Source organism: Lagopus leucura, unplaced genomic scaffold (assembly GCF_019238085.1).
Source record: "Lagopus leucura isolate 7727_CA_CO unplaced genomic scaffold, USGS_WTPT01 Super-Scaffold_100045, whole genome shotgun sequence".
NCBI lineage: Eukaryota > Metazoa > Chordata > Aves > Galliformes > Phasianidae > Lagopus > Lagopus leucura.
In genome coordinates, this window is record NW_024962292.1 from 1,557,975 (window position 1) to 1,581,243 (window position 23,269).

General features: G+C 41.1%; 1 protein-coding gene across 1 annotated transcript; it reads right to left on the reverse strand.

Moving 5' to 3' along the window:
• Nucleotides 1–246: 246 nt before the first annotated feature.
• LOC122187315 (MRG domain binding protein) lies at nucleotides 247–5,573 on the reverse strand. Its single transcript, XM_042884730.1, has 5 exons — nucleotides 5,339–5,573; nucleotides 4,495–4,616; nucleotides 3,881–3,962; nucleotides 2,819–2,893; nucleotides 247–1,522 (listed from the first exon to the last, which is right to left on the reverse strand). Exons 1-5 carry the CDS (start codon nucleotides 5,571–5,573, stop codon nucleotides 1,332–1,334), a joined length of 705 nt encoding a protein of 234 aa, XP_042740664.1. The 3' UTR covers nucleotides 247–1,331.
• Nucleotides 5,574–23,269: the final 17,696 nt, after the last annotated feature.

A 23,269-nucleotide genomic window follows, 5' to 3' on the forward strand; every position in this document is an offset into this window, starting at 1 on the left:
AGTCCACCTGAGGGAAAAGAGGAGGGAACGGCAGCCTGCAGGCAACGAGCGGCCTGAGCGAGACTGGCTCTTCTTCCCGTGCTAGCCAAACGGTGGTGGAAACGGGGTGCTGTACGAATGGGAGCTTTTCTCCTTCCATTAGCAAGACTCGGGTGCGGGAACACCCCTGCTGCTGCAGCACAGTGCACGTGAACACATGCTTGGGGTGAAAAGGAAGCTGTTGGTTCCTCACCTTAAAGACAATACTGATAAAGTAATTCTTTTTATTAACCGCTCGTCGATATGGTGAGACAAATTCAGCCACGTTTCAGCCTCTTTCAGTCACCATTTCACACGTTGGTTGACCGCAGTCCATCTTTTCACAACTCAAAAATAGTAATTTCTATCAAATCTTACTATTCTGGTATATAAAAGATAAGTGTTACAACATCAGTAACATTTTAAATTATAGAACAGGAACAACGCTTTGCAACACCAATTCCACATCAATAAAACTGCTTAAAAATAAATAATGAAGTACAAAACCTGCTGTTACGTACGACTGTAGTACAGACAGATGAAGCAACATCTCCAAGTTTAGGCACAGCTCAGCTGATCCCTTTCAAAACCATGCGAGTCCAGTGGATATTTAATTTAGGACTCTTGTTAATAATCCTTCTTACAGGTGTTGTCATTTTCACTTCAGTTACGGTATACAAACTTAGCAAGATTGAAAAAAGTTACATCACTAAAGGTAAAAGAAGTAGATTTTCCTCCAGCAAATGGTGTGAAAGAATACCTCAGCACAGCAGTCATATTTAAAAGGATTTTGGTTTTACTGAACCAACAGATTCAGATATTTGATACAAATGGTACGTTTGGACAAATGGCCAAACAGCATTACCCACAGAGGGTCTGTAACGTTCAAGACAGCAACCAAGCAAAGGCGAAAACAACCAATTCAAAATTTATAGATACAACCCCTGTATTTTCCATGAATCGAGGTTCTGTGTCTCACTGAACACTTCTTTCAGGAGCTGTTCCAACACGGCGTGCGCTACTTGGAAATACAAACACTGCAACTGTTACATATGCATAAACCCTCCCTGCTGCCAGCTTTCTCCCTGAGCGCCCTGAGCAGGTTGCCACCGTGCAGCCTGGTGCCACGGCACAAACAGATCAAGGATGGGCACAAAGTCCTGTATGCATAAAGGCAACGTGCAGGTTCTTCAAACACCTGGCTCAGATATCATTTCCTTTGTGAGAAACGTTTATCTGATGACAATCCTACTATTTGTTTTTAATATTCCCTCCTCACGTTCCACAGTCAGCTACTTCTGCTGTTCACAGCTTTATGTCCTGCGTCGTTTCGCAGCGCTGGGGCTGGAAGGGTTGCTGTTGGCATTTAAGACCTTTTCAGTGACTCTGTTGCGTTTCCTCTTATCAGATCCTTCTTTGGACCCAGAATCTGACAAAGTCTTCTCCTTCTCTTTGCTGCTTGGCTTCTCAGTTGTTTTTCCTAAACTTCCAGAGGGTGTAAAAACTGAAATAGGATCAAAGTAATGAGTCCAGATCAGACTCATGCACGTAGGCAAACAACAACTGATATAAAATCTCTTCATATTACATTAAACTTTTCCAATAAATACATTCTCAGCACCTTTAAAGATCCTTTAAGTACTACTTTCATTTTTAAAAAGGCATGGCTTTCTTTTATTACTTGATTTCGAAGATGGGCATGCATGTTGAAGGATAGAAATGACATTCATTAAGTGGAAACCAGCAGCACTTAAAATACTTCATGGGAATATTTTATATAGGACCAATCTGTGAGATTTATAATTAGCACTGCTCATTATATTTGGGATTTGAGATAGGTTTTGAAACAGAACACCCAAAACGTGAAATTTCATATATTTTTAAATACATTTTTAGACCTTTTATTACACTCATCTTTAAAACACTTATTCTGCAGTATGATGACATTATGCAGCTAACAGTTGGCTTGGTCTGTTAAGGGAAATAGCAGGATCTCTACTGTCTGTGCTTGACTTTGTTCTACAGCAAAACATTTTTCAAAAGTAAGCTTTCCCCTCATTTTAAGAGGCAAGATAATGCAAAACAAACAAACAGACAAAACCCCATCCCACTCTGCTCTCCTTCCCATTGTAGCATCTCAAGTTTTGATTTACTGGCCTTAATTTCTCTTAATTAAAAGAAATTTAATTTCAACAAATAATATCACAGAATGGCCAGGGTTGGAAAGGACCTCAAGGATCACCAACCTCCAACCCCCTGCCACGTGCAGGGCCACCAACTTCCATATCTAATACCAGACCAGGCTGCCCAGGGCCCCATCCAGCCTGGCCTTGAGCACCTTCAGGGATGGGGCATCCACAGCCTCTCTTGGCAGCCTGTTCCAGCACCTCACTCTTACAGTAAGGTGCTGGAACTCTTGTAGTGAAGAACTTCCCCTGACATCCAACCTAAATCTCCCCTCCCTCTACTTAAAACCACTGTCCTGCAGTCATCTACCTTTTCAAAGAGTTGACTCCCCTCCTGTTTATAGGCTCCTTTTAGGTACTGAAAGGCTGAAATTAGAAGCTACAGAACTGCACACATGAATTAGGAGCAAGGCAGAAATCTCCAGAAGAATCATATACTGGCAACTGCTTATTCTGTGCACTCTTAGGTTACTCTACTTCTTTACATCTGAACAGAAATCACAAAATACACTATATATGATATTTACATATGATATTTACATTTTAACATCAATTTTTCAGAAATACAGTTGTTTTCTTTAATCTCATTACACAGCAGAGAGTTACAAATTTACCTTCTTCTGGACCTGCATGTGTTTCCATCTCTTCTTTTATCTCCTCTTTCATTTCTTCTTCAATCATCACTTTTCCTATGGAATTGGTCATTAAGCAATGGTTAGATGGTTATGGAGAACCATACAGAGGTTTCCTCCATTAGCAACCTCAGCATATGTGCAGTGTGTGCAGACATTAGACATAACAGTAATGTTCTTAAGAATTAAAGCATACAAACTATCCTAAAAATAAGCACGTCCTAACAATAAAAATGCAAGGGTTATACCAGCAACAGGTATTTGCTGCAAGTCCAAGTCAAATGGAAGTTTCTTCTGCACTGAAACTATAGATATACAGTAAAAGTATATTTCTAGTGTATGCTTTGAAACATTTGCTGACAGTGCTGTTCAGTAGCCTTAATCATTCATATTCAACATACAGTCACAGAAATATTACATACAAAATATATAGAGAAATGTTATTACACTCCATAGCTTCCTTCTGAAAAGATCTTGCTACGGACCACAGAAAAGAGCACAGATGATCAATTTCAGCAAAAAAGGTCCACCTCAATCCAACAGAAGTCTCAACAAAATGCAAAACCACACAATAACCAACTGCAAAGAAACACGAACAGGCAGCAGTAAAGCATGTGGATTTTTTGTCTACCCCCAGAAGCTGAATCTACAAGCATGTACAAACAGAACCTGCTTGTGCCATATTAGCATTCATCTTTATTACATTTAAGAATACAAGGAATACTGCGTGGAGTTTGACCAAAGGTCTGTCTTGCCCACTAGCCTACTTTCTACAGCAGAGAATCAAAGAGGCTGATAAATGGGGAACATGACAACACCAGCAGGATCCTTTCCCCGATTATTTCCTTCAGCCAGCAGATTCAAGAGATGTATCTGTTCTCTTCTTTTTCATCAGTACACCTAACACACCAGTCTGAAAGAATAGCCATGTATTTATGCTAGTAGGGTACATTGTTATGTTCTTTTCTGGGAGTTCTGTTAAGCTATTTGTTCTGTGATGGGCCTAGAGCAACAAAGAAATAAAAGATTTCTATTACATCTTACCTTCTCTCACTTCTTGAATCAGTTCATCAGGAAGAATAAAATTCTTCTCTATATTTGGAAATGGAAGAATCTCAGATTCATGCTTGGTAAGAAAATAAAGATTTTTATGATTGATCTTGGTAAAAATAAAATATATATATAGAGAGAGAATAGAAATGCAATCTCAAGCTCTATTTTAAGTGCACTTAGTAGCCAAATAATTTTTAACAATTCTCAGATACTACAGCGTAAGGATGCTCCTGATATCAAACTGGTTCCTAAGTTGAGATCACGACTCATGACCATTAGAGACCATTTCTGGAACGACACTGTGGCAAATTCTTAAATATATATATAAGCTGTCTGTTTGGTACCTAAGTACATGTGTAAATGTTTGCTGGATCAGCTCTTAGGCGATTAAAAATAAAAAGAGAATAAAATCAGTAAAAAGTCAGAACTCAGTGTGGCAAAAAGGAAAACACAAACCAAAACACAGTAAGTTTTATTGCCTCCCACCCAGTGCACTTTCATACAGGAAAAACTTCATCACCTCACTGGAACACACACAGCGTTCTGTAGTTTGAGAGCTGTCAGGTGCCAGGGATTACGACCAGTCAGGACTCCCTTATACTCACAAGAGCCTGCATGTCATACATGGTGCTCAGATGGTCCCAAATCACTTTGGAAGAAATCTGCCGTCCGATATTCTGACTGAATTTATCTCGGATACAAATCATGTGAAAATGGCGATTCACACCTGGGGGGAGAACTCAGTGCAATTAACACCGCCAACAGCTTGATTTGTGTCGCAAGATAGTATCGATCATTAAACAAACAAACAAACTGTAATCACAGGGAAATCACAGAATGGCCAGGGTTGGAAGGGACCTCAAGGATCATGAATCTCCAACCCCCTGCCACATGCAGGGCCACCAACATTCACATTTAATAGCAGACCAGGCTGCCCAGGGCCCCATCCAACCTGGCCTTGAACACCTCCAGGGATGGAGCATCTACAGCCTCCCTGGGCAGCTGTTCCAGCACCTCACCACTTCCCCCTGACATCCAACCTAAATCTTCCCTCCCTAGATGGGGACATCATACAGTACGGCGAGAAGAACGGCATCCCGTCAGCACAGCCCGGCTGTTTCCGCACCCTGCACCGCAGGCGCTGTTCTGGAAAGCGGCTGCGGTTGCCGCACTGGCGGTACTTCCACGTGAGACCGCAGCCAGAGCTCCCAGATAAACGCTGCCACCGAATAACCCCGGGAGGACAGGCAGACAGGAGGGCGGGCCGTGCGCGCCGAGGAGCGCGGATCGGGAGGGGCGAGCACAGCTCTGCACAGCGCTCGGGCCGCCCGGGCCCGGAGGCCGCTGGGATCGGCAGCCCAGGCAGCGCCCGCCCGGCCCCGGCGCCCGCATCTCCAACCCGGCCGACGCCGCTACTCGAGGCCGAGGCTCTGCGCGGCCTGCTCTCACCTACGGGCTTGTGGCCCAGCATGGCGTGGAAGAGGCAAACCTCCACTTCGGGGCTCCACACCACCACCGCCTCTTCCGCCGGCACTCCGGGCTCCGGGGCGGAGGCGGCTGCCGCCGCGGCGGCCGCAACAGCAGCGGCGGCGGCAGCGACCGCCGCGGCGGTCCCGGGGCCGGCCGAAGGCAGCGGCGGTTTCTCCGCGGCGGCGGTACCCGCGCCGCCCTCCGCCTCGCCCATGGCCGCGCCGTGCCGTGCCGCCGCGCGGCGCCCTCTGCCGTTCCCCCGCGCCGCCTCCGCAGCGGCTCCTGGCGGCCGGAGGAGCGGGCTGGGCGCGCTACCCGCCTTGTGCTGGAGGGCGGGGGGGGGCAGTTGTGAGGGGTTTTACCTCGAGCTGCTGCCAAGAGGGAGATTTGGAGTGGCACTGCGCGCCTCAGTACCCAAAACTGCTCGTCACTGTCACGGCGCTGTCACTTTTTGTTTTTAGGAACGACATCTCATGCGTTGAGAAGTGCAGAACTCACCTGCTGTGTTCGTCATTTAAGGCATGAAAGTGTTTCATTTGGGAAGAAAGAACACGGCAATTCCTCTGTAGTGCGGATTGGTGTTTTTTGGGGTGGTTGGCTGTTACCACATGTGATACCGGCACACATGCACGCACCAGGGCTTCTGTCACTCACGGGATCAGGTTTTCCAGTTGCTCTCTTCAGAACTTAATCCTTTAGATGACATTAAAATGAGTTCTACAACAAATAGCGATGATATACGTAAAGAACGACTGCTGTGAGTCAGTAATAAAACAGTGTGGGCAGAAAATCACAAGCAGAAAGACATCTTCATGCAAATTGTCCAAACAATGAGAAACAGGAAGGTGAAAATGCTACTGTGAGAAATGGGAATTTTCTGTACGTCTGATACACAAAGAACTAACTGACTCCTATGGACCGATACCATGCTTGTACCTCAAGCAGATTAACATTCAGGAAACATTTGAAGTGAGCTGAACCCAAAACTTGCAAGCCCTGCGAGGTTTGGAGGTAAGGATGGGGTTGGAAATGGATGATCTCTGAGGTTTCTTTCCAACCCAAACAATTCTCTGATTCCATGATTCTCTGATGCTGGATATGAATGCCCGGATACAAATTCTGGTTTCTACGTGGGTTCGGGTAGAAAATGGAGAGGAATCTCTTGCTCAGTCTGGTTTAGATGCTGTTGAAATTTTTCAGGAATCCCTGTTTCTGTGACAGCCTGAATCACAGTGACAGAAATCTTGCTGTGGAAAAGCCATTCCTGCAAGACGTCAGGATTCTCCAAAATATCTTTTCTGTCTGCTGTCAGCTCTGTACCCACATCCTGGTTGTGACAAATTTGCCTTCGCACACTTTTGCCTTCACAATAGTTTCCTCACTTTGAGCCATAATTACATACCAACTCAAATTTGCTGGTCTTCAGTAGAAATCCACATGCTTTCCCATTAAATCCAGCCCTAAATCCAAGAAAACTCTCAGACTTGTTTAATCTTCCAATGTTTATTTGATCTATGCTGCTACCTAGTCTTACTCTGCTATCAAGAGAGGGTTATGATTTTCTGTGATGGCTGCACAGCAGGAGTAAATGAGTTCCTGAACAACTAAATTCCTGCTTTATACACATGTTTCTAGGCACAGAAAAGTGAAGGACAAAAGGAAAGAAAGTAAATTGAAGAGTAGAAAAATTGTCCCCCAATAGAGTAGTTTTCTAAGTTTTACAGGAATTTTTTATTTTATTTTTGTAAAGTCTGTATGAAATGCTGAGCTTCAGCAATCTCATCTGTCAAATTATGCTTCTGCTTAAATGCTATCAAGAGGGAATAACTGTATTAACTCAGATAGCAATTTTTATGACATTGAGTTCCAAGGATTAAAAAAAGGAGACTGAAACTGAATGTGCAGAACATATGGCTACCTCTGGAAGTACAATAGCATCTGAAAATAATTTAATTCAATACAATAACATTAATTGAACAGGAAGAGTATATACATAAATTGGTTGCTATTTTGTTTCAATCACAAATAATTACATTTCCCTGTGTCTAAATTTCCTTATTTCTTCAAATGCCTCTAGGAAACATATGGGAACATATAATTATGCCATGTGCAGCATCTGCATGGATTAGGACCAGAGTTAAATTTTTCTCTTCTATGTTAGATGTTTTTTTCCCCTCGTTGAACAGATTTTCAGATTCTGACACTTCTACCCTTTGCTTGTTCAGGTTTAAATCTCACTCGCGGCTTTCAGTAGGCATCAGCAATATAAGTCATGCGTCATTTAGATTTTCTCCTTTTCTTCCCACATTTGAGGCAGTTCTCATTCTTAGGAATACAGCTGACTGTTGTAACAACTAAGGGTGCTCAGCCCTTTGCTCTCCCCCAACAGAGACATGATATGTCATAAGGCACTGAAGTCTGAACAACTGAGAATTATGCGCAGCGTTTGGCATTCTCTCTAGAAGAATCAGATTTGTGGGATAAGCAATATAGCTACAGCTATTTCTGTCATTATTTTTGAGCACCGTGTGTTAATGCTTGTAATAAAACTAAAACTTCACTCTGAATACCCGGTAACTTTTGGTACGTCACATAGACATTTGTAAAAGGAATCACATTTGAATACTTTTGTATTAAAATCAGTTTGCTAATTGATTTTAGTGCATCTTTGGTATAGAATCTAAAATATTTTTTCTAATATAAGTAGATGACGCCTCTTGAGACCCTTAACAAACATTACCATTTATTCTATAGATAGAATAACACACATGGATTTCTACGTGCAGAAATACATGCATTTGAGGCACCTTCCTGCAGCAGATCACTCAGGGACCAGCAGACCTTCAAACAAGAAAAGTAATCTCAGTGCCTTGACATCTTTCAATATTTCCCAATAACATATTCTTTGTGATAAGGACTTCCTGAAGAGTTCTGATCTGATTTGTAAGCTTTTCAAAATCTGTTATTTCAGTGTGAAATGTGTGGGAAGTTTTTCTTTAGCTGAGCTGGATGGGGAGTTGGAACTATCAGTGGTGGTAGTTTGAAATAGATCTGCTTTTCTCCAATAGGACCTGTCAAGAAGGAAGAATCAAAAGGATGAGAAGCCTCTGTGTTGTTGGAGTCCTATCACACAGAGCTCTTTAGAGAAGTGCTGCTTCTTCCAGCCGAGAGGCAAGAAGATGCTGCCCAGGTTTCTTCCAATTACCCAAGATCTTAGCAAAAAGCTCTGTTTGATTGTTTCAAACAGGAACATTGAACAGGGAGTGCTCTCTTAGACTTGGCCTACAAATCTTCTCACAGGAGCACAAATACTGCATTTGGTTCTAAATAAGGTGGTGAAGGGGAAGCAGCATAAGAAAGAGAAGCAGCTGTCAGACAGAGGATACGTTCTGTTTGATGAGACATATGTTCTTCAGCTGAACTTTTCCCTTGTGATCTGTTGTGCTCATTTTCCCAGCAGAGAGAGGCTACATATTAGATGGGCATCAGATGGCAAGCCTTAGAAAAATAGATTGAAAACAGCGCAAATAATTATCTCTAAGCACGCACAGAGGCATTCATTATTGCTACTGTTACGCTTCGAAACATCACGGTGCAGAGTGAGGAGTGGGAAAAGAAAAGCCATCTCACTTATTTCTTCAGTTTGAAACATACATCATGTCCCAGGCTTACAAAGAGGCTTTAAAAAAGAACCAGTGATTGTAGCGTGAACCAATTCCAGATAAGCACAAGAATCAATTCATGAATGCCTGGATGCCCCAAGTCAACATCAGAAGACTTCACAGCACAATTTATTGAAGGTGATTTTCACTGATAGTGCCTAAATTGCCTGCCAACCTAAACGCACACTATCCAATCTGGTCAGTATAAATTTAAGGACGTGTTTTTTTCCTTGACAGTGACATTGCTGCAATCAGAATTGTTCTAATAACCATTTTCTTCTTGGAGGCACTATTTTTTATCCACCTTTCAAAACAAAATTACTACTTTAAGATAAATTAAAAAAAAAATAATAGCTTGCATAAGCTTAAAAACAGTCTTCAGAAGTACAACAGACAAGTATTAAACCTGATCAGCTGACAGTAAAACAACAACAGCACTTCATAGTCAGCCTTCTGCTGTGGAGAAGGGTGGCAGCAGATTTTCACGACGTATGTGGTACAAAAGTACACTCCTATAGGCACATACAAGCCTTTATGGGAATATGCAAGTCAGGGATTGAGGGGATTCTGTTAAGGCCTTTTCTTTTGCATGTCAACTTTGAATACCTGAGGACATTCACAACTACCCTTCAGCAGCATCTGTTAGGGAACAACATCTGGGTGATAAACATTACTAAGATTGCTTCCTAGAATGGATCCCATGCATTGGCAAACAATGATGTGCCAGGAACAAGCTCCAGCTGCAGCAGGCCAGGCAGTGCTGTTACAGAAATCTGTGGAAACTGCAGGCTAGTTTGAAATTTGTCTTGCAATGATGATGTCAGTAGCACCATTCAGGACTAACGTGAGTCGATTCTTCAAAGAAAGTCTGAACTTGTCCAGTACATAGAAATACAGCTCTAGATGTGACATGTCTCACAAACAAGAGTCTACAAACTGTTAGTATCTCTTTCTTCATGAGCAGTGGAAAATGGACCTGTCCTACCTCCTGTGTGTTTTACAAACGCTTCCATTTTGATTCCAAAATTTTAAGCCTGATGTTTTATTTACAGAGCCAAACTAGAGCTGTATAATTCTCAGTTTGTCCACATATATGAAGAACATAACTACTCATGTAAGCAAATACTTGATAAATCAGCTTGTTTGATAAAAGGGCTAGACACGTTGAAGTAAATTCCTCACTGTGTATGAAGTAGAGTCCATCACACTGAAAAGGAATTGGATTCCAAGAAATCATCGGTGTATCTTCAGTGACTCTGTTGGTAGGAGATGCTCTAACGTAGGTCAGAGCTTGCTTTCAAGCAGACAGATGCTACTGTGTCAGACTGGGAGCAGCTTCAGCTGGAGTTGCCTAAGGTCTGTGAGTTTTGGCCTTCATTACTACCAATGAATCCACCGCTGTCTTTGATGAACAGTAAAACCAATTGCAAAAGTTATGCTTCAGTATTAAGGGGAACAAAAATCCATTGATATCAGCAAAAGTGGAATTTCATACAGGCTGTATTCTTGTCTCTACTTGTTCAGCAGGTAAGGGGACATCAGTAAGGAGAGACAGGAGACAGTTTGTTACTATATTCCAGGCTTGCAGCTCTTGCTTCTTTGTTGTTGTAATTTACAGCACATATTTCAAAGCCGGTTATTCCCTCTAAAACAGCATAGAAACGCCAGAGAAACCATAGCAGTAATTTAAGTATTTGGATTAGATTTGAAGCATAGAAGTGTTTTCATCTTCACAGCCAATGAAATGTCATTTTGCACCATGTGCATGCCTAGGGCATCTCAGGAAGAAAAAACCCTCGAATAAATAAACAGGTTTAAAGAAAAGCTGCAGTCAACACTGTCATGACTGATATCACTGTATGAAAATATTACTTAAATATAAAGAGTTCATTCTTAAATCCCATATTTCTAAGCAAAGATAGTCTGTCATCCAATGTGTTCTCCAGTTGTCATTCGTAGAACAAATCAAAGCTATTACAGGCTGTACCTGCCTGTAGTTCCCCAGCACCTCCTGTGGTTGGAAGACTTTGGGTAGCAGCACCCATGACATGAGGGATTTATTTGTATTAGGGAAGCCTACCATGTTTGTTTTCTGATTCAGCAGGCAGAACTTTATTCCGGTGCTTTGCTGCTTGTATATTGAATCAGTGATTTTATAAATTGTACAATCATGTACATGTAAGCTGATGTAAAAGTCAGTGATGCCAATAAGCTGTTGCTTGAGAAGTCTGGCAAATTCTGTCTTACCTTTGTGAGAGACTCATTTGCATAAGCCTCTCATTGGATCAGTAGTTTTTTACTTCACTCCCAAAATTTCAATTACCACCTTCTGCTCTGTTTCCTACTACAAGAAGCACTACATAATTAAACCCTATCCTTGGTCTTGGAAGAACACAGAGTGGGTTGATACACGCTGCTTTGGCCATTGTGCTCTACTGCTTTGCTATGATCGCTGTCTGTCCTCGAATTACTGGTTCTCCTTTGCCAATTATTGATTTTCTCAGCATTCCCTACCCCAAAATTGCTATTTAAAGATAGCAGCAATAAGCATTAAGTCCAACCCCCATCTCAGATTCCTACCAAATGCATTATTTTCAGTCTGTAAGCAGTTTTATGTATGTATCATAATTCCCATGTGAACACATACGTTGAGTATCCTGGGACCAGCTGAGATTTACAGATCTCTTCTTTAGAAAAGTCTCAATTTTCTTTTGGAATGAAAGTAACTGAAACCTTGCACATTTAAGTACATTTTTTCTTTTTGCATTTTTGAAATAATCTTCTTCCCTTTGCATAATGGATGGCAGCCTTAACGCATCCTGTTCCTTCAAGTGCATCAGTTACATGGAATAAGGATCTCATTTTCACACAAATTCTATGGCAGGGCAACCTGACGGACTGAAATTCAATGAAAATTACATAAAATTGAAAGAGAGCAGATGCCATTGTAAGTGATGACAGGGTAGCACTCTTACTATCATCTACTTTGCATAGTCACATTAGCAACAAAGCCAGTTAGCACATTTGACAGCTTTTCCCAGCAAGCTGTGACTGTAAGCTTTTTGGAAGGAGACAGAACTTCTTTTCCTACTTAGGATTTCTCAATTGCCTCAGCCATTCACACTGGTTCTATGTTCCTTGACACAATATCAGAGGTAAAGTACCGTATTTACGCAATTTTCTAAATGATAGGAAGGCCCCAGTTTCCACCATAATCTGTAACTTCATCATTTAGCTCTGTGATAAATCTACAAAAATTATCTAGTTGGTTTTGTCTTGTGTGTGTAGGGCATACGTTTGAAAGCTCAGCTATTCTTTATAGATTGGAGCAATGATGTGAGACATGGGATTCTAAGCTTAGACTGGCTTTGGATCCCACCTACACATCCTGGTGCTACTGACTCATCCTGCAGCTCGGGTAAGAGTCATCAAGTACCTCTTTCTCTTACCTCATTCATAAAGCTTGCACTTTTCTTACATTCCCATTAGAAAAATGCCTCCTGTCCAAAAGAAACGTTGATACAGAATGTGCTGATATCTGTGGGTGACATTCTCCTGGCTTCAGGATACTTTAGATCCGCCCTTAGGAAGCCATTAGGAATGGGAAATAAAGGAGTAGTGTTTGCTACATGTTGTCCTCTTACCGTTGGAGGAGAAAAGTAATTTAAGAATTTCCTAGGCAACATCGAGCTTTGTGATTCCCTCAACCACTTTGTACTTATCTGTAAATCTCAGGCCCTGGAGGTCATTTAGCATACAAGAGACAGCACTGTACGGGCAAAGAATTAGAGAGGATAAAAATCTCCTTTTTTTCTAATCTTCCTTCACTGGCTAGTTTTCTCATTGGCCAAGATCCCTCTGTCTGTCTGCACGAGATAATGGCAGAGCTGACCCTTCTTCCACACAATATCAGTACATTCATTAACTACCAACGTCATCCTGGTTGAGGGATGTTTTGTGAAGTCAGCTATCTGTGCATTTGTATTTTAGAGACTGCACATCTGTGAAGGAAAATGTGATGTCTTTCATTTGCATTCGTCAAATTTACACTCAGAGCTAACTCCAGGTGTCTCAGAACACAGTTCTTCTCCCAGCTCTCTTTGCTGCTGAGAGATAATGAAACCTAAAAGAAACAGCTGTCTTTTGTGTTTGTTTGTTTGTTTTCCCCAACAACTTTAGAGACACTAAATTAGGCCCTAGGTTTATCAGCTCCCGAAATGGGAATTATTTAATCAATTTCTGACTTCAAAAGTTTTTCTTTTCTTATTCACTACTAGAAGCAAATGCAACTTCATTTGGAATCTCTACACATCTTGCCGTATAATAGCGTGTGGTGTACTTCAAGAAAATAATAAAAATAAAGGAAAAGCAAATAACAGTAGGGAATTTGGGGCTCAGGTGAACTATAATGGGTCCTATTAACATTGCACAACAGAATTCTGAATTTCTCCTACAATGATGATAAATATTTACAAGATGAAAAGGAAGGCTTTCTTCCCAGGGTTTTATTTATCCTCCTTGGAAGCCATTACCTGAAGCGCTTTCTACTTTTGGTGACGTTAAACATAATCACTTCAATTTTTCAATCCAATGACTAAGCCTCCACTAGAAAATATTTACAATTGTGATAGTTTTAGAATAGAATTTATGTCTGCTAACGTTTTTTGATGCTTCTGAAGGAAGAGTTGTATGGCCTTAGAAATATCACCCGACCTTGGTCAGAGGGTCAGAGCTCTGCTGAGTACAAGAGCCTTCCACAAAACCTGCTTATCAGCTGAATTTTTCTGAAATTCCCTTTTTATTCTGTCATTTTTTCCCCTGTATCTGGCTCTGCAGTTGTTCGTTTTATTCCTTAATCCAAAGGCAAAATGCTCAGCAGCCAAAAAGGAGAAAGATCTAAAATGAGGAATAGAAAAAATAAGATTCGCAGCAAATTTAAAATGCTGGGTCATTCACTGACTTTGTTAAAGGATCCCCTGCAAACTGCTCTCATAATTGGCATTTTCTTATGGGAAGAATTTTCCTCAGTGTTAGAACATAAATGTAGAGTTAGCCCTGGGACTAACATGACTGCTGTCCTTTTACAGCTGCCCGATTTTCATCCTCAGAGGTGATTTTGATGTTACTCTCATTTCAGAAGTTCTAGTCTTGCACAGACATTTAATCTGCTACTGCCTTTCTGACAGTGTCCACCTGTGATGATCTGTGGTGGCTTTCCAACAAAGGCGCAGCACAAAAGTGGCGGTTTCTCCCCATTTTGTGTATAGGAGTTTCTGAAATTGTTTTAAAGATTCTTTCCGCTACATTCATTTCCATTATTTCCATTCAAAGGGAGTCTAATTAATTCCATCTGAATATTCTCCATGATCAAAAGTGGGTCGTAAGGGGCACCTTTCTACCCTTAATGAAAGGTGTTCAGCTGTTTCTGTACAAACGTATGGAAGTGTCCTCAGGTAGGAATGGCAGGCAGTGCTGACGTCCTTTCCTCTACACCTGCAGTCAAAATCTGAGAACAGGATAAGGTGCACTCACCACTTCAAGTTTTTTTTAAGTTATTCTTCTTCGGGTCAGCTTAGCTGGGTTGTTAAGAAAAATAATCCTCTGTTGTTTTCTGTTTTACCTTTTATCGCTACCATTCACTTTAGTGTACCAACTTATTTTTATGTCTTGATGGGATTATTTCTAAATTGTTCAAATTCAGAACCGTTTCTGTTTGCTCTCACCATGATCAAGGCAACACTGTGCTCTTCTAATCACTTTTATTGTGCAGAATTGCTGATTAGTTGGCTTTGTACTTGTCTTCCAGACTAATTTATAAACCTAATTCTAGCAACAGCTATTTGAAACTTCCGACTCCAATACAAATAAAATTCAGGTTCATAATAGAAGTTTGAACAAGTTTCCAGAAAATGAATTTAAAAATCACAGTCTTACTGGAACAATGACTACACTATTTATGCTTCTCTCTTTACTCTTCTGTTAAAAACATGCTACACATTAATCAACAGACAATTGAACATGATGATGATCTTGTGTTCTACGACACTGAACTTAATGAAGTAAATTCAGTGACTGGAATTTCTCCTGATTCATGCTAGTGCAAACAAAAAGAGACACTGTGTCTATGTGGCAGTACAGTTCATACCATATAGCTATTTATTTTATACAACGCTTTCTTTTGTCTTCAGATTGGAATAAAAATTGCTATTTACATTGCAAAAAAACCCCACCAATCATTTAAGATAATGTAATTTTAAAAAGATGCGACCTATTATAACGAGAGGGCAGCTAAGGGAAAAAGCTTTTCATTATGACTATTATTGCATTTTGAGTCTGAATTTTTTCCTCAATTTACTGTTGAATTGAGTCTTCTGCCAGGAGATACTATATTATGCTCGTTTTTCTCTTTAGAACATTAATGGAAGTTTATAACTAATGTAATTGAGATCAAGCATCGGATATCAAATGGATGTTGCTTGATGTAAGAGATGCCTTTTTGCTGCTTTATAAGCTCTGTTGATGTCAAGAACTGAAAATGTGAATGTTCTTCAGAATAATGAATACAAGCATTTTTGTGCATTTGCATTCAGCCTCAGAACGTAAACAGTCTGTAATCCACATGGCTTGACCCAGTGTTTACATGGATTTCAGAGCTCACATGACATACAAATTCAGGTCCTCTTAGGAAATGAGGGCAACCAAAGCTTAATGCAAAGTGATTACTTGTCCTCTTTCTACTCCCTGACAATTTCTTCCTTCTTTCAAAATTCAAAATTTAAATTTTGTAAGTAATTAAACGTAGCTCTGACTTCATAATGTAAAAGTGGCTTTCTTTTAAGAATGCCATGGCTACTAAGTTGATAATGGATGCTGGATACCTGCATACCCGAATTTCAGTGCATTTTAAACTTCTCACAGCATTTCTTTCCTTCTCTGGCACTGTGTCTCTTCTGACTTAGAAATCAGCACTAGCAGCACCGATTGCATAGCTTTACATTTATTTGTACTTGTCCTTTCAGTGGTGGTGTTGTGTATGATAGAGCAAAGGAGAAACATTTTCTGCTCTGAAAGTTTTAGTTCTCTAACCTTTTCACAGATGACCACTGCCCCACTCTGAGGACAAGAACTGTTAAATCAGTCCTTTTTTGTTTGTTTGTTTTAACATACGTTTTTACGCCTTCAGTCTCCATCCACTCTGGCTTACACACACAGATATGATTATTAATCCCTTATTAATATAAGGGATAAGATTGAAGTGCAAAAGGAGCAGAATGGAAGCAGAAATCACTCCAGGGTTGTTGGGAGCTTCATTTACTGGAGTTATGCTCTGGTTTATATTCTTGCTAGAATAGATTTTAGTAATGCAGGCTGAATTTGGACTCCAATTTCTTCAGCATCAGGAAGTGCCATTATTGGCTGTAATCATAACTGGAAAATATTTGGCTTCACAGTGTTTAATTGGAACTGCCTGCGATGGCTGTTTTACAAACAAAACACTTATTTTTAGTGTCCTTTATTGCATTAGCAATCATTTGGAAACAGCCTTAGAGGTGTAATTCCTCCCATAGCAGCAGGCTTTGCAGTATTGAGTGCTACCTGCCTCTGGGCTGGCTCCTCACGCCTTGCCCTGGTTGACGGATACAGCTGGGACTTCTGCAAACTTGGAGGTGACAGCTGCACCTTCCTTCTGCACACTGAATGTGGTACCTTATAAAAAAGGGCATTAGAGCTGGAAGGAGCAGGATCTGAGTTCTGAGTTCTATTTCTTCTTACAGCCTTCTTTCAGTTTCGTACACTGCAGTCGCAGTTGATTGTATTCCTGGTCCAGCTGGACTGTCACTGTTTTACCACACACAAGTTGTAGACAAAAAAAAAAACTTCCTTACAGGATTTTAAAATAAATTGTAGTAATTAAAAATTCATACCAACAGAATAATAGAGGAGTTTCGAATGCTCCACAGATAAGAACATCTCAGTATTGTATAATTGAGCAAACAGAAGAAAACACATAACTGCCTTTTTAATACCACACCAAGTATTCAAGTGAAACAGGATTCAGGTATTCCCACAACCCCCATTTTCATTCTTGCATCTCCTCCATTTCTTTGCTGAGAACACAGTGTTTCTGTTTCAATTTAAATCCCTCACAGACACTGATTTTGCGTTCTCTGTTCCTATGGCTGGCTAACAGACCGTACACCAGAATCCATGTGAGTCAGACAGACACACAGCGCCAAGCAACAAAGTTCAGCATGCAGGGGGAAATGACAGAGTGCAGAGTCTAGATGCGTTGTGAAAACAGCAGGCTTTAATGACAGTAACTTTGCTGGGAGCTCAGTAGGCAAATCTAAAGCCCTGGAGTGGCAACAGCCGTTCTACATTTGCTTTCCCATACCCGAATGGCTGGTGTACTGGCACAGTGCAATCAGTGACAGCAGCTCTGCGTGTGGCAGCGGGATCCTGGTCGGCAGCAGGAAGGTGAATGAGAAAAGTGTTTCCAGTTCTGGAGATGGACACCAGGAGGAGTTTTGCTCAGGCAGAGCACCTGGGCTCTGACAGCAATTGCTGACTTTACGTAAAATGATGGTTTTGGCAGGCAACTCGTGAAAATCATTGAATCCAAGTTTACTTTATTATTCCCTTAATGATGAGCAAGATAAGTGCTGCTCATCAGGCTAAGTGGGCAGTTAACATCACTTGTTTTCATTGTGTTGTCTGACTGACTGGTGCTTCGTATCTACATTTGCACTGCCATCAGGGCTGGAACAGAAACGCTGGTGGCGCTTTGTAACGTTAGGCAGATAGCACTGGTATGAGCACAACATGCCAAATTTCAAAAGGAGCCACATCACATCGAAGTTTGTGATCAAAACCTTAATAAAACTGTTGATCAGACTGTTTATGAGGAAGATGTCTGCAGATTAGGTGCTTTTATTTACCAGCCAGGTGGCAGGGGGGCATTTCTATGTATGTTTCTAAAAGCAGGCACATTATGATACCTGCTAATTTGGGCACTTCCCTTCAGAAAGTCCTCTAATTCCAGTCCTAATAGTTCCTGCCATGTGATGTGGCACTGAGCAGGAGGAATCCACGCTAATTTAGGGAGGAAATTTTTCAGTTGGTCATTTCCTTTTTCTGAGCCCTCTAAGTAGAGAACAATGCCTGAGCAGTCAAGATACTTTAAGCACTCAGGTCCCCTGAAGCCAAATGGTTTGAAAGCAGTCTGAAGGTTACCTGGAACCTGGCTGGTACTTACCTGAGCAAGTCAGCAGCCTACGGACAGACAACCATTGCTAGAGAGATTCTCTGCTTTTCAAAAAGAATCAAAACCTGTAAAGGCAGTGGCTTCCATAATATCTTCTGGAGTTAGACTTATTAATTTAATCTTCAAGTCTGGATGTTTTGCAAAGCAAATATTCATTAGGGCATTAGAGGCATAGATGTAATTTTTTTTGAGCTGTTTGGCAAGAACTGTAATTTCAGAAGAAAAAAAGAAAAACAAGAAAACACTGCTAGTCATTGTTCCTGTTCTGCTTTTATTTTTAGTCTGATCCTATGTTTCATTCCATTTTTACATGGGTGCTTGAATCGCTGTATAGAGAACAGGAATAAGAAATTAATCATGCTGCCAATTAATTCGCAAAGAAACTTATTGAAAATGTTGCTAAGTGCAGTAAGCTTTGTAAATCTAATATAGAAGCTCACCGGGTGTCCGTTATTTAAATCTGAAGGACTCTCGTGAAATCTGGCAAGCTGGTTCTGTAGTGAAGTTTCCATGCTGAATTTCAAGGCCTGAGGCAATCAAGAGAGCTATAATATTTTGTTTCATTAGACTACTGAGGTAGGATATATTTGTAAAACTGAATTAAACAGACTAAAGAGCTTTAGTCAAATGCCCTGGCAGGAACTAGAAAATTGGCTATTATTATACATGTGTATGTATCTATAATTCTGCTTTTCCAACAGCAGTATGACTCACTGCATCTGCCTGTGATACATAGGGGGCAGAGCTTCCTGTGTGCACTGAATACTGTCTCTGCCAGCTCTCCTGCAGCATTCCTTATCCTTTTTTTGCCCTGGGTCCTTCTAACCATGCTCACCTTCCTTACAAACTGGGGCTCTGGAATGGTGCTCTGGACTACCTGCATCTTTTTCCCACATGCACATCATAACCCTGGAAATATCCTCGTTCTGTCTGTTAGATGAGATTCATCCTGCCCTCGGTGCCAGCAGATACCATCACCTTTACAAAACGATATTTCTACTCAGTAAATCCCTTCTAATCAAGCAATATGAAATAAAGAATCATAGAATCATAGAATCATAGAATCACCAAGGTTGGAAAAGACCTAAAAGCTCATCCAGTCCAACCGTTCACCTATTCCCAGTAGCTCCCACTAAACCATGTCCCTCAACACAACATCCAGCCTTTCCTTGAACACCCCCAGGCTCGGTGACTCCACCACCTCCCTGGGCATCCATTGCAGTGCCTGACCACCCTTTCTGAAAAGTAATACTTCCTAAGTATTAAGAAGCACCTAAAAATAAAATTAAAACTGAACTTTTTTCTTCACCACCTCCTTCTCCCAGCAAAGGAGTGAAAGAACAATTAGAAAAGCTGTCTCACAGCCCTGGAAAACACAGCCAGTTTTATTAGGGCAGAAAATCCACAGGAAGGACAGGAACATTCGGATAATAAGGCAGATGGTGTTTTCCCAGTTCGGAGGGTCTCTGCCCAGCCTGCTGTACTCAAGGCATTTCAAGGCATTTTTTTCACTTTCCTCCAAAGCAGCTGGTGCTGCCGCTGTTGGTGAAAGAGAGTGGAGTAAATGGACCTTGGGGGTGATCCAACCTGGCAGTTTTCACGTTTTTGAGAGACACAATCACAAAATCAGAGCACAGGTGTCAGAGAGAGGGCTGTGTGGCTCTACCTACATCTTTAAAATGCACAGAGTCTTGGCAGGCTCTCCTGCGTGAAGGCCAGACAGAGGTGGGTAATACACGTGGCCGACAAAAGAGCAGATGATGTGTGGTGTGAACTCCATGGAAACCCATCATTCTTGGAAAAAGCATACAGCTGCATCCTCTATGTCACTGTCATCTCCAGATTTTGAGGCTTTAGAATATGTCCCTCTACTTCCCCCTCCTCTGCAAGAGACAGAAAAAATGCTTCTTTGCATTTATTTCTCACTGTGCCAAGATCCTAAAGTGTCTGGTGTGCTAAAAACACTTAATAGCGCAGAGCAGAGCCGGCTGCCTTCCATTCTTTCAGTGTGCTGACAGCTCACTTCTGAAAGTTTTAACTGTAGAAATGAAGCAATTTGTCTGCAGCCTGTGATTATTATTTTTATTATTTAGCTTCACAGAGTGATTCAGAGTACAGAGCGGCTCAGAGTCTGAGACTTGGGAGAAAACAGGTATTTTCTGTGAACTTAGGAAAGCATATATGTCTTTTGTTGAGTTACTGTCATTGCTCAGCTGACCGCCCTTGGATGAGGGATCTCAGGGCACAGCACAATAGCAATCTGCTAGTACTCTGTACCAGAGGATCAGCAACGAAGTTAAAGGTACTTTTGGACTACTTGAGATAGCTTCCTCTCCCATTCCCACCCACCTACACAGCTTTTTGAGCATTTAGTTGTACGGAGGGAAGTTCTTTTCATGCAGTTCAGTTTGTCAGAAAAGCCGTGTCAGAAGGAGACTGGCTTTTTTTTTTTTTTTTAGACCAGGCATATTTCAAGAGTACCTTTCAGAAGGTCAATCCAAGGAATGGTATCTGCCAAGGCATTGAGGATGTTCACATGAGTGCTAGCCCTTCTGAGGGGGAGCAACCTTTGTGAGTGAGGGTACTGCTCCTAATCAGAGACTGTCAGCTACTGGGATAGCCAATATACATCTGGGGGCCTCAGTTTTTGTGTGAACTGCCTCATTTTGTCCTTTTCTGTCTGGAAACTGACCCATTGTTGGCTTTTTAAAATTGTATTATTATTATTTGATGTCACTTGCGGTGTAGCAATAATCTACCCCCCTCACAGCAAAACCAAGGGGCAGTGTGCACTGCAGCAGGAGCTCAGAGTTACACCTGAACAGAGCGGCATTTCTGAGAGACTATGGCAGTACTTTGCTGTCAGGAATGATTGCTGCCCCACGCTAAGGAAAAGTCCTCCTGAAGAAGCTAAAACAACCCAGCGCACTTCTCTCAGGGACTGAGCTCTCTTTCCTGGGTTTCACACAATTATAAACTACAGATTATACATTTTTCTGTTTCTACAGAGACAAAAGTTTTGTATTTAGTTCAGTATCTGATTCCTGTGCTTTTAAGAGACTTTCTGTGTTGTGTGACAAACTCAATCAATGTGATGCTGTTTTTCCAGCTACTGCACTTCTTTTTCCCCGTCTTCTGGTGTAGCTCTCTTGATATTTGGAGTAGACTTTACAAAAGGCTAAAATGCCCACTTCTCCATTTATTTTTCATCTTCCTGCTTTTGCCAGCTCCACAAAATACCCTGATGATATTTCTGCCTTCTTTTTTGCCATTAACAGCTATATTTTGTGACAAGAGCTATAGCTGAACTCAGCATGCAAAATTTTGCTGTTATTTTAAATAACCATCTGCTCTCCCCACAGTCTGCTACCTCATCCTTAATTTCTTTATTTTTCGGATGTTTATTTTGATTAGCCTTGTCACATGGTGCTATAAGGAAATCTTGCTTCGCTTCACACGCTGCTGCCATCTTGATACAGAAAACTGGCTTACAATCAAAATTATGTTATTTTGTTCCATCTTTCTCTTCCCCTCCTCTTTCAAACAAAACGAAAAAAAAAAAAAAAGTTTTATATAACAAAGCATTGTGTAATGAGGAGAACAGCAGGGAGTGCATCAGGACTTATGGATTTTCTTTTCATCTGTATCACAAATCCACTGTGACACACTGGGCAAGTCAGTACACTCAGATCTTCTCACTGGGATCAATGTGATAGTTACTGAAGTCGCCTAAGAAGATTCATAGTCACACCTGTGTAATGAAGATTAAACTCCAAATTAGAGAAAAAATAAAAATCTGTTACTGGGGAAGAGGACGTGCACTAAAGTAGGTTGCCTTTGTTTTCATTAAAATCACTGGTACAGGCAAGATTCTGAGTTTCAGACCAACACACATATTTGTATGTAAGTCTACATGTTTAAGATATTATATATATTTATGGCAATATATATGCACGTTTAAGGTCATATATAAGCTATGCATACTGTAACATACTGAATGGGGAACTTGTGCATGAGATGGAAATGTGACATAGCATTAAAAATTTGTCTTGGGAGAGCAAAATTCATGAAGAAATGGGTACTCATTTTGTGAATACCAATTTAACTGATCTGGGTTAAATGAAGAAATGTGATTTGGCTTCCTGGGGGAAATGTTCTCAGAGTAAATATGGTCCCACTCAGTGCTTTACCTGTACACTCGATGGCTTCTGTGCATCTGTGGGGAACACACTGAACACAGCTGTACTAATACTACTCTCATGCTTCTCAGCTGTGCTGTACTTTTACTTGGGAGTCATCTTGAGGATGGCTCTGGTGTTATATAGCAGATATATATAGCTCTGCTGCCCAAGGCTGCGCTGGTCTATATGCAGAGAGGAGTGAGACTGGGATCAGGTCTCTATTAAACCACCATCAACTCTGTAAGTCTTGGTCAGTGTTAGTGTATGACCAGGGACGATTAACTCTCATCTCTTTCATCACTATAAATTGAGAATGTAGGGGTGGAACAAGAACAAGGTCTTTGGTTTCATCGGGGATTTCAGAAGTTCACCTACAGTGTAATTTTTATGCTACAAAACACAAAGTATTCATTCAGAAGCTTTAAAAAGATAACCTATACAGCTTTAACACCACACAGTGCTTTCAGTAGTGTATGACAAGAGCAACTCTACTGAAATCAAAATGGTTCTTAAAGTCCTTGCTGAATTAATGACATCCTGATTTCATTATGAAGTTGGTTTGTTTGCTTTTAAGATAAATCTGAATACTTTTATCTTGCTTTCTCTTGGGCAAGGCTAACTCGTATTTTTAACAAAATTTCTGCAAAATGAACACTGGTGGAGGAAGTGAACAAGAATATTTCATGTGTATCTGAGCCCAGAATTGTGATATTAACATGTTTCTTTGGGAGCCAGAGTGTCCTTAAGATGCATTTTTCATCCCTTCGCTTATCTTAAACTCCATTCTGGTTTTAGACAGTGT

Bases quoted from the DNA above. Each gene is read 5' to 3' on its own strand.
- LOC122187315 (XM_042884730.1), bottom strand. From the start codon at position 5,573: ATGGGCGAGGCGGAGGGCGGCGCGGGTACCGCCGCCGCGGAGAAACCG. The intron at 3,963-4,494 runs GTGAGTATAAGG...TTTCTTACCAAG, and splicing joins TGTATGACATGCAGGCTCTT to CATGAATCTGAGATTCTTCC. The intron at 2,894-3,880 runs GTAAGATGTAAT...CCAATTCCATAG, and splicing joins GATTCAAGAAGTGAGAGAAG to GAAAAGTGATGATTGAAGAA.